At 53.0% G+C, this 13,620-nt stretch overlaps 1 protein-coding gene across 7 annotated transcripts in view; it reads right to left on the minus strand.

Annotated features, from left to right (window-relative positions):
• ATP9B (ATPase phospholipid transporting 9B (putative)) overlaps positions 1 to 13,620 on the minus strand; it is a 230,402-nt gene that overhangs the window by 73,591 nt on the left and 143,191 nt on the right. For all 7 annotated transcript variants that reach the window (XM_047696257.1, XM_047696254.1, XM_047696256.1 and 4 more), the window contains one exon: positions 4,136 to 4,296. In XM_047696257.1, the coding sequence (XP_047552213.1) occupies positions 4,136 to 4,296 (161 nt within the window). The remainder of the gene's footprint in view (positions 1 to 4,135; positions 4,297 to 13,620) is intronic.

Genomic DNA, 13,620 nt, shown 5'->3' on the forward strand with positions numbered 1-13,620 from the left:
GACTCAAAACTATTTTGTCAAGAAAAATTTCCATGAAACAGCCTCAGTTTGTTAAATTTGAAAAGCGTTTTTATCAACCAATGGAACCAACCAACCAACCAGAAACAGACTCCCCGACACAGAGAACAAATGGTGGTTACCACAGGAGAGGAGGCGGGGCCGGGTGAGGCATGAAGGGGATTAACCAGTACAAGCGTCCAGTTAAAAAATAAGGGAGTCACGGGATGAAACATAGAGCACCGGGAGCCTAGTCGGTAATAGTAACAGCGACCGTACGGTCACCGACGTACAGCAGGGAGCGTTCGGTAAGGTGCGCAGCTGTCTAATCGCTACAATGGACACCGGAAACTAGTGTAACACTGTGTATCAACTGTATTTCCATTAAAAACACGTGTTATGGGGCGCCTGGGTGGCTCAGTGGGTTAAAGCCTCTGCCTTCAGCTCAGGTCATGATCTCAGGGTCCTGGGATCGAGTCCCACATCGGGCTCTCTGCTCAGCGGGGACCTGCTTCCTCCCTCTCTCTCTGCCTGCCTCTCTGCCTACTTGTGATCTCTGTCAAATAAATAAATTAAAAATCTTAAAAAACAAAAGAAAACACATGTGTTAGGTCACTAGAAGAAAAAGCACTTAACTTTCCAAAATTGTGTACTTTGCAAAAAAGGCAATTTTTAAAATCTATCCTTTATTAAACTGAAAAGCATATTTACCAAATACTAGAATGTATTATTATTCATATTTTAAGGAAACTTTGCAAAAGGAAAACAAACTTGGTTGAACTGCATGTAAACACGAATTCTACAGTTTTCAGTTCTTCTGCTGAATTTGTCTGCTTGTGTCCTCAAACTGTGAAAATGATGCAAGGTCTCATGCGGAAGCAGGCATGAGACATTCTGGAGCTAGACAGAGGTGTAGGTACAATTCTGTCTAGTAAGTCTCTCCACACTTGACTGAACACGTAAATATAAAACCGTTGACTGGAAAACCAGAACAAGACAGAACTGCAGAAACAGTATGTTCCTCATTTTGTAAACAAACTTTTAAGACGTCTGTACAGGCTAAATAAAGGTCTATGTGTAAATATTGGTATATTTACATATACATAAATATGCACATTAATATTTACAAGTCTGTATATGTACACATTTCTGAAAAGCCTTAGAGTCTTTACCAACAGTAAAATTGCAGAAAATATATATTTCTTTCCCTTGTTATTAGGTATTATCTAATTTTTTACTACAAATATTTATATACAACTGAAATAAAAAAAAAAAAAGAAAATCGGTATCGGCTTAAAATTGGTTATAATGGGGGCACCTGGGTGGCTCAGTGTGTTAAGCCTCTGCCTTCGGCTCGGGTCATGATCTCAGGGTCCTGGGATCGAGCCCCGCATCGGGCTCTCTGCTCAGCGGGGACTTGCTTCCCCCCTCTCTGCCTGCCTCTCTGCCTACTTGTGATCTCTCTCTCTGTGAAATTATAAAAAAAAAAATCTTTAAAAATCCTTATAATGTATTATATCTCATAACCGTGATTCATTTTTCTTGTTAATTTGATAAAAGTGTGAAGTCTTTTTATACTGTCATGCTGAAGAAAGTGGAGAGTCCATAAGAATAAAATATTTCAATGAAAAATACAATAAAATTTCAGTGGTTTTCAATGGTTTCCACCAGTTAAATACAGAAGTGCCCTGGAGAAAAGGCACAGCGCCCCCACTAGGCCTTTTGCGTCGTATGACAGTCTCGAAAGGCACATCATAAAAACACGTTAGAACGGGCAAAAGCAAAGAAATGAAGAGAAACACGATAATGAAAGCAAAAACCCCAAACTAAACCAAACCAAAACGAATTACTAAGAAAACAGGTGATTGCTCGATGGAATTGGGAGTAGCAGACTTCTGCTGGCTCTCGCAGGAGGAGAGCAGAGGAGGGTGCCAACAAGTTAACACGTGTAGTGCCAGTCACTATGGACACAGCCAGGCAAGGGGGGCTCCCATGGGCAGTGGGGTCCACACGGCACAGTGCGGTTCCTGTTAGGCAGTGGTGTTCACACCGGGCAGGGGTTGGTTCACACCAGGCAGGGGCGCTCCCACTGGGCAGGGGGGCTGGTTGACACCACACGGGGGCCCCCTGAGCTCACACCTTCCAGCACTAAGTGCTGCTGGTGCCTAGTGGGCTGTGTGTGGGGTGCTAGGCATGTGGCCTACTTTCCTGTGGGGAACTGCAGAAGGAATCCTTGTAGGCCCCGGATTCGAGTCCGGAGGCTCCGGGGGAGAGCTGTGACACTCATTCAACGCAGGAATGACATCAAGGTCCTTGATCTAGGGAGCAACAAAGTCAAGCCAAATCAGCAGATAAAATCTGCAGAAATGGTTGCGTGGGTGTTGAGAGTAAGGGAAGGAAGGTTTCCATGCTCCATCTGGGAGACATGCCCATGGGTGTGCCACGTCTGGCAGTGAACTCTGTGTTGCATTTACTGTACAAGAGTGAAAACATGAGCGATGCAGACTTATCACATTTGCAAACTGACTTTCCTTTGGGACCATACTTTCCACATCCTTGTACTGAGAACGTGGTGCGTGTCGTGCACCAGGCTGGCCCTGCCGGGGTGGCGGGAAACTGAGCAGAAGCACTCTGTGCCAGGTTCCACGCACGCATCTGGCCTACAACTGCATCCACGTCCCCGCAGGACGCCAGGCGACATGCTCAGCGCAGGTCGGGTTCTGTGTGTGTGTGTGGGGGGGGGGGGCTGTGACCAGGCCTTCGGGCTGATATCGACCAGGACAGTCTCAGCCGAAAAGGTCAGTTCTGGGATGACTCATCAATAGCTCTAGTCTGCCCATTTCCACTTACCCAGTGAGTTTCTGGGGACAAAGATGTGTCACCAGAGCCCCCTGCTGGCACTCACTATGTGTCCATGGGATGACAATGACGCCGCAGGACAGCTCGACAGATTGTGTGCACACTCGCAACTGCTCAGAGCAGGGCAGGACCTCTGGAGCGGGTCCCTTCAGAAAGGGTGAGACGAGCCCTCGGGCACGCCGTGCTCTGTTCTCAGCCCTGAGCCCGACGAGGCCCCTGTCCTCACGGAGCGGGTGAGCACAGAACTGCAGACAAGCACGAGCAAAGAGCAGTAATCGTGGGGACGGCAGCAGAACTAAAGCAGGCTGATGGGACACCAAGTGGCCGGCCAGGGCCTCCCTGAGCACAGGGGCAGCCTTCCCCGGCCAAGAAGGGCCAAGCCCAGCGTGTGGTGTGGCGGTGGAGGGGGAACGCGGGGCTGGAAAGGCGGGCTGGCCACGGGCTGCACGCCGGGTGCTGTCATGGGCATGGTGCCTGGGGACACGCAACAGCTCCGCTTCGGTGATGTCCGTAAGCGAGAGACATCGCCTTCAGACAAACTTGTGGAGAAAGCTGGTCTGTAAAGACGCTTTTCTCTTCAGAACGTTTCCAGCCCTGGCAGGAGCGCTCTAGCCTGTCTGCCTCTGTTCTGTCACAGAAGATGCTGCTTCCCGCTTCACTCAGGGTTTATTGGGCTCTAACTGCTCACTCACGCCAAAGCGTCCAGTCACAGACATGAAGCATCTTCTACAATGTATTTGTGGAAATATTTTAGAACGGACTCACATCTCTTTGTACTGCGAATGTTAGCAATTAAACTCAACAGACGCTAATTAATTATTTACGCCCCGATGTCGCATAGGATGCGTTATCACCGAGAAATCGTTTGTCGTAAAGACCGCCTCGCTCCTACGTTATCTCACTTGACAGACGCACCGGCGTCTTCCGCCATCTGCTGTAGTGACACGTGTGGATCCAGTGGTCCGACGGTACTGGAAACAAAGTCTATCAGATGTAAACAAAACCGTTCATGGTTTATCCAGAAACACCTCCCAATTCTTGAATATATTATCAAAACACTCACACAAGGAAAAAGCGTGAGATTTCCAGATTGCGCTAACAAAATGGACTTTGCCCCCCACGGTATCTGCTACAGAAACGCGCCTCGTCGCCGTCACCAGCGCTCTCGGCTGCTCCCTCTGCGGCTCTGCGCGGCCTTCCTGCTCTCCGACAGAATAAATGCCCATAAGTCATACTCAGTGAGACCAGCTCTCTGCTTTACCTTAATTCTTACACGTACCTGATGGGGATGATGTAGGAGAGGAGGAGGAGGAACCGGAACAGGTTGCGCTGCCACGGACCTGCAAACCCTTGTAAGGCTACCATGATGACCGAGAGAGCGACGAGAGCCCCAAACAGTGCTTTGGTCAGCTGGTTGAGTTCAAGGTCCAACAACCCAACCTGAAAGGGACACACAGAATTAGGGCATGACCATAATGTCCGCGGCATCACAAACTGGGATACATGACAGTAATGAACGACATCCTCAAGCTTCCTCTGGTGTGACCTTATCTACAACAAAACCCAAAATGGAATGACCTCCACTCTTCTCCTAAAAAGCCTCTTAGAGATTGAAGCAGAATTTCCGAAAGGGAGTCACGATCCGCAGGGCACTTCCAGAACGGATGTACTGAGACAACTGGGACCCAACCAAAACGCACCCAGATCCTTTCTGAAGATGAAAATGCCATGACAACAGACGGGCAGACTGGGACAGGGGGTGGGGACAGCGCGAAGGACACCAGATCTGCTCAGTCTGCGGAGAGGGTAAGCGTCTGTCCCTCCGCATGTGCTAACTGACGCTCAAGTGCATCCCATGTAACGGTTTTACGTTCAGACGGAGGCTCCCGGGAACAGGACAGTGTCCGTCATCCCCATCCGCCAGGAGCGTCTCTGAAAAAAACCTTCTCTGGACTAAGCAGAAAAGCAACAGACCAGGTATTAGCTTGAGTGAATACCTCTTGAGTGTGCAGACATCCTACTCTTTAGATTCTCCCAGTAAGGTCCACAACCCCAAATTCGTTCTGTGGATCACGTCTTAGCTGAGCAGAACGTGAGGGGAAGCTATGTCCATGGGAATGAACCCCTTTTGGGGTGCATTCTGTGTGGGATCTGGGAAACAGTAAGTAGCCTTTATTCCTCAAGGCACAGGTGCACAACTTGGATCTCGAGCTCCGGCAATCTGCACACTGTCCCCCCGCTGAGTCGCCTGGTTGGAGGACCACACTGTGTTAAAGCAGTGGGTGGACGCGGGGTCTTGGGCTTTCCAAAAAAGGCTTCAGAACCACACAGGGGGAGAGTCGGGGTCACACAGCAAGGACATTTCCTCAGGAATCAAAACGTAAGCTCATCTGAGTGCTGGCTCTGCCGCCTGACGGTGCGACCGGGGCAACTGCACACCTGTGCTCCCATCTGTGAAATGCCGTTAGAGACACGCCCCGTAACAAGACTCAGGGGGTGAAGATGAGGACAGCCCCGGGCACACAGGAAGCCCACACGCGCGTGTTCCTGTTCTCGTTCTTCGAGTTAGAAACACTGCAATCTGAGTCCGCACTTCCCACGTCTGTGGCCTTGGCCTTACCCTGGCTACTCTCGCTCTCCTCACCCCCGAGCTGGGGCTCCCCACCTGCTCACCAGGTGGGCTCCCTGCCAGCCCTGGGGAACCCACGGTCTGTCCTGGCGATTGCCCACCCTGCCTCCTCCTCACACCGGGGACCCTGACAGGTGACCGAGTCTCCCAGCTACGTCCGCGTGCCACCGTCGGAGCTCCTCCCCAATCTCACACAAACCGCGAAAGACCGTCATTTAAAAAAAAGCGACTGCCCTAACTTTGATGAAATAAATGATACTATAATTCTCAAACTAAAACATTTGAGGATAACTGAGCTAATTAATTAGCAACTTGGTTTATTTTTTCGTACTTCTGAAAATCCCTAATTTGGGCCAAAACAAAGTTAGCTCTCCCCACGCCCCGGGCTTCAGCCTGCGTCTGGTTGTGATTAGCACCTGCTACAGGCCTGCACGAGAACATTCCAGTCCGGTCAGAAAAACACCCAACGTGGTCAGAACGTCTGGGCAAGCGTAGCTGCGACGAAGTCCGCTCGTTAAACAGAATTAAATATATCAAATATTAAATAAGCAGAAAGGTCTGCTGAGCTTCCTGCCAGTGCAAGGGATGAGAAACGGGCCCACCGAGCCTCCAGCGGCAAGAAACAGCCAGTCCCGCAGGAAGAGTAAGACGAACACCAGCGACAGAATCACAGGACACACAGCCTTCTGTCTGTCCCGCTGCTGCCGGACGCCACTCTGTGGCCTTTAAGAACAGCCTAGAAACATGGGAACCACAGAAGTAACCCGACGCTTGCCCGGAGCGTTGGGTTCGCCTGCCCACCCACCGGGACGCTGCAGGGTCTCCCTCCGGTGCACCCTCGGGAATCCAGCCATAGGCCTTGGCTCCGTCCCCAGCCCACAGGCTCCGCCCTCCACCCCACAAGTCCCGCCCCCTCCTGTGCCCTGCCCCCGCCCTGGGAAGACAGTGCCAGGGCCGCGGACTGTGGTGCGGTCCAAACTGAGGCTGTGTCCGGGACCCATGCTCAAGTCTGCGCGTGGCCGCGGGTGCCCTCCGCCCTGCACAAGCGGTCACCCCTGGGCCCAGGGGTCACCTCGCGGCCCTCCACCCACAGTGCTCACACCCTCCCCAGAGGGCAGGCAGGTTGCACCCGGCCCTTGTGGGCTTCTGGAAACTTCCAGCAGGCCCGCCTGGTAAGGCCTGCTCTTCCCTTGAGAACCAGGCCCCGGAAGGGCCTGCATGGATTTACCAACTGCATTTAAAGAGCCGCCCAACGAGGACAAATACCTTGCAATTTCTGCTACTTCAACTCCTACATAGTTTATGCTTGAATTATTGAGAAAAATAGGTTTCTGGATTAGAATGAAGAAAAATTAAGCTGAGGAAGTAGAGCATGTTTCAAAGCCCAGACCCTTCTGCTGTGACAAAGGAGGCCTGAGTGTCAGGCCTCGCTGAGGGTCAGATGAAGTCATTATTCATTCGGTCAGGGAAAAAAGACTCAATTACCTCAACCCAAAGATGCTATCAATGAATGCAAAGTGCATATTTTACTCTATTCATCCAAATCCCATTAAAAAGTGAAAGGAATGATTTAATCTGGCCTTGCAGAGTTGGTCTTTTTTCAGTAATAAAATAATCACTGTCTTGCAAAACGCGTAACCACTGCCTCACACTCTCCCTGCATCCCGGCAGCGAAAGGCTGTAAAAACTGGGGCAAAACCAGTCCGAAACGAGCACAAAGTTTCCTTTGGAAAAATGCCACATACGGACCAACAGGAAAGGCAGCCCACGGCACACTGCTACGCGGACAACGCCAAGGATTCCCACCTTCCTGCCCGACCGAGTCGCTTGGGCTCACCCGCCGACTCGCGAGCAGCGCAGCCCTGAGGCCCACCGGACAAGGTCCTCGCCCAAGCCCTCAGACCCAAAGGGAAGCTACATCACTTTGAACTTTTTACGTTCCCAGAGTAGGATACAGCTCTGCGGTCTCTCAGGTGGTGCTGGTGGAAGGTTCTTCTTCCTGGAAAATCACTGCAACCGAGCTACAGTATAGAGCAGGATCTAAATTCTCTCTTTTTTCTTTTGTCAATTCTAACAAAGTCCACTTTTAGTTAATAGTTAATATTTTCATACTCATTTCTCTAAAACATGCTTAAAAAGTTTCTTCAACTCGCTTAAAATGCAATCTGGACTCTTAAAAATAGAAGTTGGTATAAAAACTAGTTAACTTATAAACTTACAAGTTTTATAAAGAAACCTGGCTGCTTCACTTTTGATGTGATTCTCCTCCTTCTTTAAAAAAATTTCTTGAAACACCTGAGCGGGCCAAATACCTTTTGCTATGATTGTAAAACCTTTCCACCCATAAAATATATTATTAATCACTCAAAGTAATTATGACTGTATAAAAAAAGGTAAATTAAGTACACTAGCAAGCAATTTTCAACATTTATTGTAATTTCCTATATTAGTAAAGCAAATTTTCTTCTACTTGTCATAATATTTGTTTTATTTGAAACAACTGTGATAACAAAATTAAATACGCTACTGGAAATTTTAATCTCCAAGGGAAAATTTGTGCATAATGTCTAAGACACCACAATGGTTCTGCAAAGGGGCTGTTCTAGGATAATGAACACAATAATTGCCTGTATAATCTAAAATGCTACTAATGGCAACGATCACAAATCCATTTAGCTCCTCTTTAATTTATGTACCAAGTTTTAAATAGCTAATGGTTCTCAGTAAAATAATGGTTTATACCAACAATAAAGGGTAAATACGGTATTCTCCTGCTTAATCAAGAAAAGATCAGTCAGGTTTTTGTAAATGGACGAATGAGAGCCCGCCTTATCTCCGAGATACAGCGCCATCCCATCCATCTCCAAGTTAAACCCCTATCGTGCCACCAAGTCCACCCCAAACTGGAACAAAGGTCTCGTGCTACACAAACTTAGTGAGACAAAAGCACAAGGGGCCCTGGCACCCGCAAAGTGCTGACCATATGGTATTACCCCGGATTAGCACAAAGTGAACATCAAAATGCTTTCCCCATCCTTTTAGAACTCACGTTTAGCTTACCTGTTACACCGAGGTATTTTAGAGCAGCAGAACGGTCAGACGGGAAAGGTTAAAAAGCCAATTCAAACTCTTGCAAAAAGCTAACTAGTATTTTATTTTGTCCGATATTAACCCTGTACACAGGTCACATTCTGAAACACAGAAAAGCCTCCAATCTCAAAGCCTAACAGCTGATTTACCCAAGACGGCCCGACGCAGGCGGAAGTACAGCGTACACATGAGAGACCACTTAGGGGAAAACTAATGTTGCCGTTGTTCATCGTTCAGCAGCCGAACGTCTCTTGGACCAGCCCACTGGCTCCTTATCATTCAGAATTCGGATCTGGCTAGAAAACTGAGACAGGGTGACACTTTAACCAAACTGAAATTCTTATTATAAAAAGCACAATCCTTTTAAACATCTTTGAAACAAATCAGCCCTATATTTCCCACTTTCTGTAGACCTTCAAGAAATAAGAAAAAAATTAGTCATCATCAGACCTTCACATCTATTTACGTATTTCAAATAACTGAAACGCGTATACTAACTTGAACTCCTCAATCTTATAGCAGTAACTTTTCCCGTGTTGGAGTTTAAATTAAAAGTATTAGTTTCTACAAAGTGCTATATGGCCTTCCACTCCTACCCTCCAGTCTGGTTCTTTGCTCATCTTTGGACGTGAACTACTAAGCCTTGAGTGTCTGCTGCACACAGAGGCCGGCCGCACATGCACACAGTCCAGCCGCACACGCACACAGGCCGACCGCACACACACACAGTCCAGCCGCACACGCACACAGGCCGACCGCACACGCACACAGTCCAGCCACACACGCACACAGGCCGACCGCACACACACACAGTCCAGCCGCACACGCACACAGGCCGACCGCACACACACACAGTCCAGCCGCACACGCACACAGGCCGACCGCACACGCACACAGTCCAGCCACACACGCACACAGGCCGACCGCACACACACACAGTCCAGCCGCACACGCACACAGGCCGACCGCACACGCACACAGTCCAGCCACACACGCACACAGGCCGACCGCACATGCACACAGTCCAGCCGCACACGCACACAGGCCGACCGCACACACACACAGTCCAGCCGCACACGCACACAGGCCGACCGCACACGCACACAGTCCAGCCACACACGCACATAGGCCGCACACGCACACACACACACACAGTCCAGCCGCACACGCACACAGGCCGACCGCACACGCACACAGTCCAGCCGCACACGCACACAGGCCGACCGCACACACACACAGTCCAGCCGCACACGCACACAGGCCGACCGCACACGCACACAGTCCAGCCACACACGCACACAGGCCGACCGCACACACACACAGTCCAGCCGCACACGCACACAGGCCGACCGCACACGCACACAGTCCAGCCACACACGCACATAGGCCGCACACGCACACACACACACAGTCCAGCCGCACACGCACACAGGCCGACCGCACATGCACACAGTCCAGCCGCACACGCACACAGGCCAACCGCACACGCACAAAGGCCGACCGCACACGCACACAGTCCAGCCGCACACGCACACAGGCCGACCGCACACACACACAGTCCAGCCGCACACGCACACAGGCCGACCGCACACACACACAGTCCAGCCGCACACGCACACAGGCCGACCGCACACGCACACAGTCCAGCCACACACGCACACAGGCCGACCGCACACACACACAGTCCAGCCGCACACGCACACAGGCCGACCGCACACGCACACAGTCCAGCCACACACGCACACAGGCCGACCGCACATGCACACAGTCCAGCCGCACACGCACACAGGCCGACCGCACACACACACAGTCCAGCCGCACACGCACACAGGCCGACCGCACACGCACACAGTCCAGCCACACACGCACATAGGCCGCACACGCACACACACACACAGTCCAGCCGCACACGCACACAGGCCGACCGCACACGCACACAGTCCAGCCGCACACGCACACAGGCCAACCGCAAACGCACAAAGGCCGACCGCACACGCACACAGTCTAGCCGCACACGCACACAGGCCGCACACAGGCCGACCGCACACGCACACAGTCCAGCCGCACACGCACACAGGCCGCACACAGGCCGACCGCACACGCACACAGGCCGGCCGCACATGCACACAGTCCAGCCGCACACGCACACAGGCTGCACACGCACACAGGCCGCACACAGGCCGCCCGCACACGCACACAGGCCGCACACAGGCCGACCGCACACGCACACAGTCCAGCCGCACACGCACACAGGCCGACCGCACACGCACACAGTCTAGCCGCACACGCACACAGGCCGCACACAGGCCGACCGCACACGCACACAGGCCGACCGCACACGCACACAGTCTAGCCGCACACGCACACAGGCCGCACACAGGCCGACCGCACACGCACACAGGCCGGCCGCACACGCACACAGTCCAGCCGCACACGCACACAGGCTGCACACGCACACAGGCCGCACACGCACACAGGCCGACCGCACACGCACACAGTCCAGCCGCACACGCACACAGGCCGCACACAGGCCGACCGCGCACGCAAACAGGCCCACACGCACACAGGCCGACCGCACACGCACACAGTCCAGCCGCACACGCACACAGGCCGACCGCACATGCACACAGTCCAGCCGCACACGCACACAGGCCGACCGCACACGCACACAGTCCAGCCGCACACGCACACAGGCCGACCGCACACGCACACAGTCCAGCCACACACGCACATAGGCCGCACACGCACACACACACACAGTCCAGCCGCACACGCACACAGGCCGACCGCACACGCACACAGTCCAGCCGCACACGCACACAGGCCGACCGCACACGCACAAAGGCCGACCGCACACGCACACAGTCTAGCCGCACACGCACACAGGCCGCACACAGGCCGACCGCACACGCACACAGTCCAGCCGCACACGCACACAGGCCGCACACAGGCCGACCGCACACGCACACAGGCCGGCCGCACACGCACACAGTCCAGCCGCACACGCACACAGGCTGCACACGCACACAGGCCGCACACAGGCCGCCCGCACACGCACACAGGCCGACCGCACACGCACACAGTCCAGCCGCACACGCACACAGGCCGACCGCACACGCACACAGTCTAGCCGCACACGCACACAGGCCGCACACAGGCCGACCGCACACGCACACAGGCCGACCGCACACGCACACAGTCTAGCCGCACACGCACACAGGCCGACCGCACACGCACACAGGCCGGCCGCACACGCACACAGTCCAGCCGCACACGCACACAGGCTGCACACGCACACAGGCCGCACACGCACACAGGCCGACCGCACACGCACACAGTCCAGCCGCACACGCACACAGGCCGCACACAGGCCGACCGCGCACGCAAACAGGCCCACACGCACACAGGCCGACCGCACACGCACACAGTCCAGCCGCACACGCACACAGGCCGACCGCACACGCACACAGTCCAGCCGCACACGCACACAGGCCGCACACGCACACAGGCCGACCGCACACGCACACAGTCCAGCCACACACACACACACACAGGCCGCACACGCACACACACACACAGTCCAGCCGCACACGCACACAGGCCGACCGCACACACACACAGGCCGACCGCACACGCACACAGTCCAGCCGCACACGCACACAGGCCGCACACGCACACAGGCCGACCGCACACGCACACAGTCCAGCCACACACACACACACACAGGCCGCACACGCACACACACACACAGTCCAGCCGCACACGCACACAGGCCGACCGCACACACACACAGGCCGGCCGCACACACACACAGTCCAGCCGCACACGCACACAGGCCTCACACGCACACAGGCCGGCCGCACACACACACAGTCCAGCCGCACACGCAAACAGGCCTCACACGCACACAGGCCGACCGCACACGCACACAGTCTAGCCGCACACGCACAGAGGCCGACCGCACACGCACACAGGCCGCACACGCACACAGGCCGGCCGCACACCACGGACGCATCTGAGTTATTACTGCTCATCACCTCAGTGATCTGCGAAATAAGCCGCGTCTCTCCGAGCCATTTCAGTCCATTGGCTCAGTAATCTGTGCTTTTAAAAGCTCCGCAAATAAGTATCAGTACAACGATTCTTAATGCTACATATGTCACCTTAATTTTTAAAAATCGAAATGTATATTTACAGAATACACATTTGAAACTTTGTTGTTGGAGAATATCTCATATCCTACATTCCTGCCTGCCGATAAATGCTGCCCGACTCCTCTATAGTCAGCAACGAAGGCTTCTGCCCGGGCTTCCTACCCAGTTATTACGTAAGACAGTTTTCCATGATATGTTGAACAATTAAAGAGAAAATGGGGTTATTATTTTTTACATGAACAAAAAAGTGCTAGTGGGAGGACGAGCTATTCAGCAAGAAGGGAAGCCACTTGCCCATCGATGGGAGGAACGTCAAGCGCGGGCAGGATTCAAGGTGCACCCTCAGTACGCCGGGCTGGTGCAAATCGGGAATGGTGTAGGTACACTGTCAGACCACATGTCGGCTGGCCGACAGTCAACGTGTCCGTCAAGGTGAAATGGTCCTAAAATCTGCAAACACGCACCTGCTAAGTCTGAAGGGGCCTGAGTGCCCAATGAAGCTGTCTGGTCCAACGACTGACCCTGCTGATCGTGGGAGAAACTGCAATACTGGCTTTTGTGTTTCTGATACAACACATATCCTCTCAACAGGGTACTTTTTACAGCTGACAAAAATGCCAGAAAACTGCAGACTGTCTATGAGCATCTGTATACACACATGCGTGCACCTCAGATTTGTTTGTGTAAAACGGGGCTTGCTGTACGCTCCTGAAGGGCGATGCGGTCACGCTGCCTCCTGTCTGACAGCTCCGACTGTCATATTTAGAACCGTCCCTAAAGTATAACCAGTGTATCAGAAATCATCAAATTTGGGACGCCTGGGTGGCTCAGTTGGTTAAGCAGCTGCCTTCAGCTCAGGTCATGATCCCAGCGTCCTGGGATCGAGTCCCA

Source organism: Lutra lutra, chromosome 12 (assembly GCF_902655055.1).
Source record: "Lutra lutra chromosome 12, mLutLut1.2, whole genome shotgun sequence".
Classification (NCBI taxonomy): domain Eukaryota; kingdom Metazoa; phylum Chordata; class Mammalia; order Carnivora; family Mustelidae; genus Lutra; species Lutra lutra.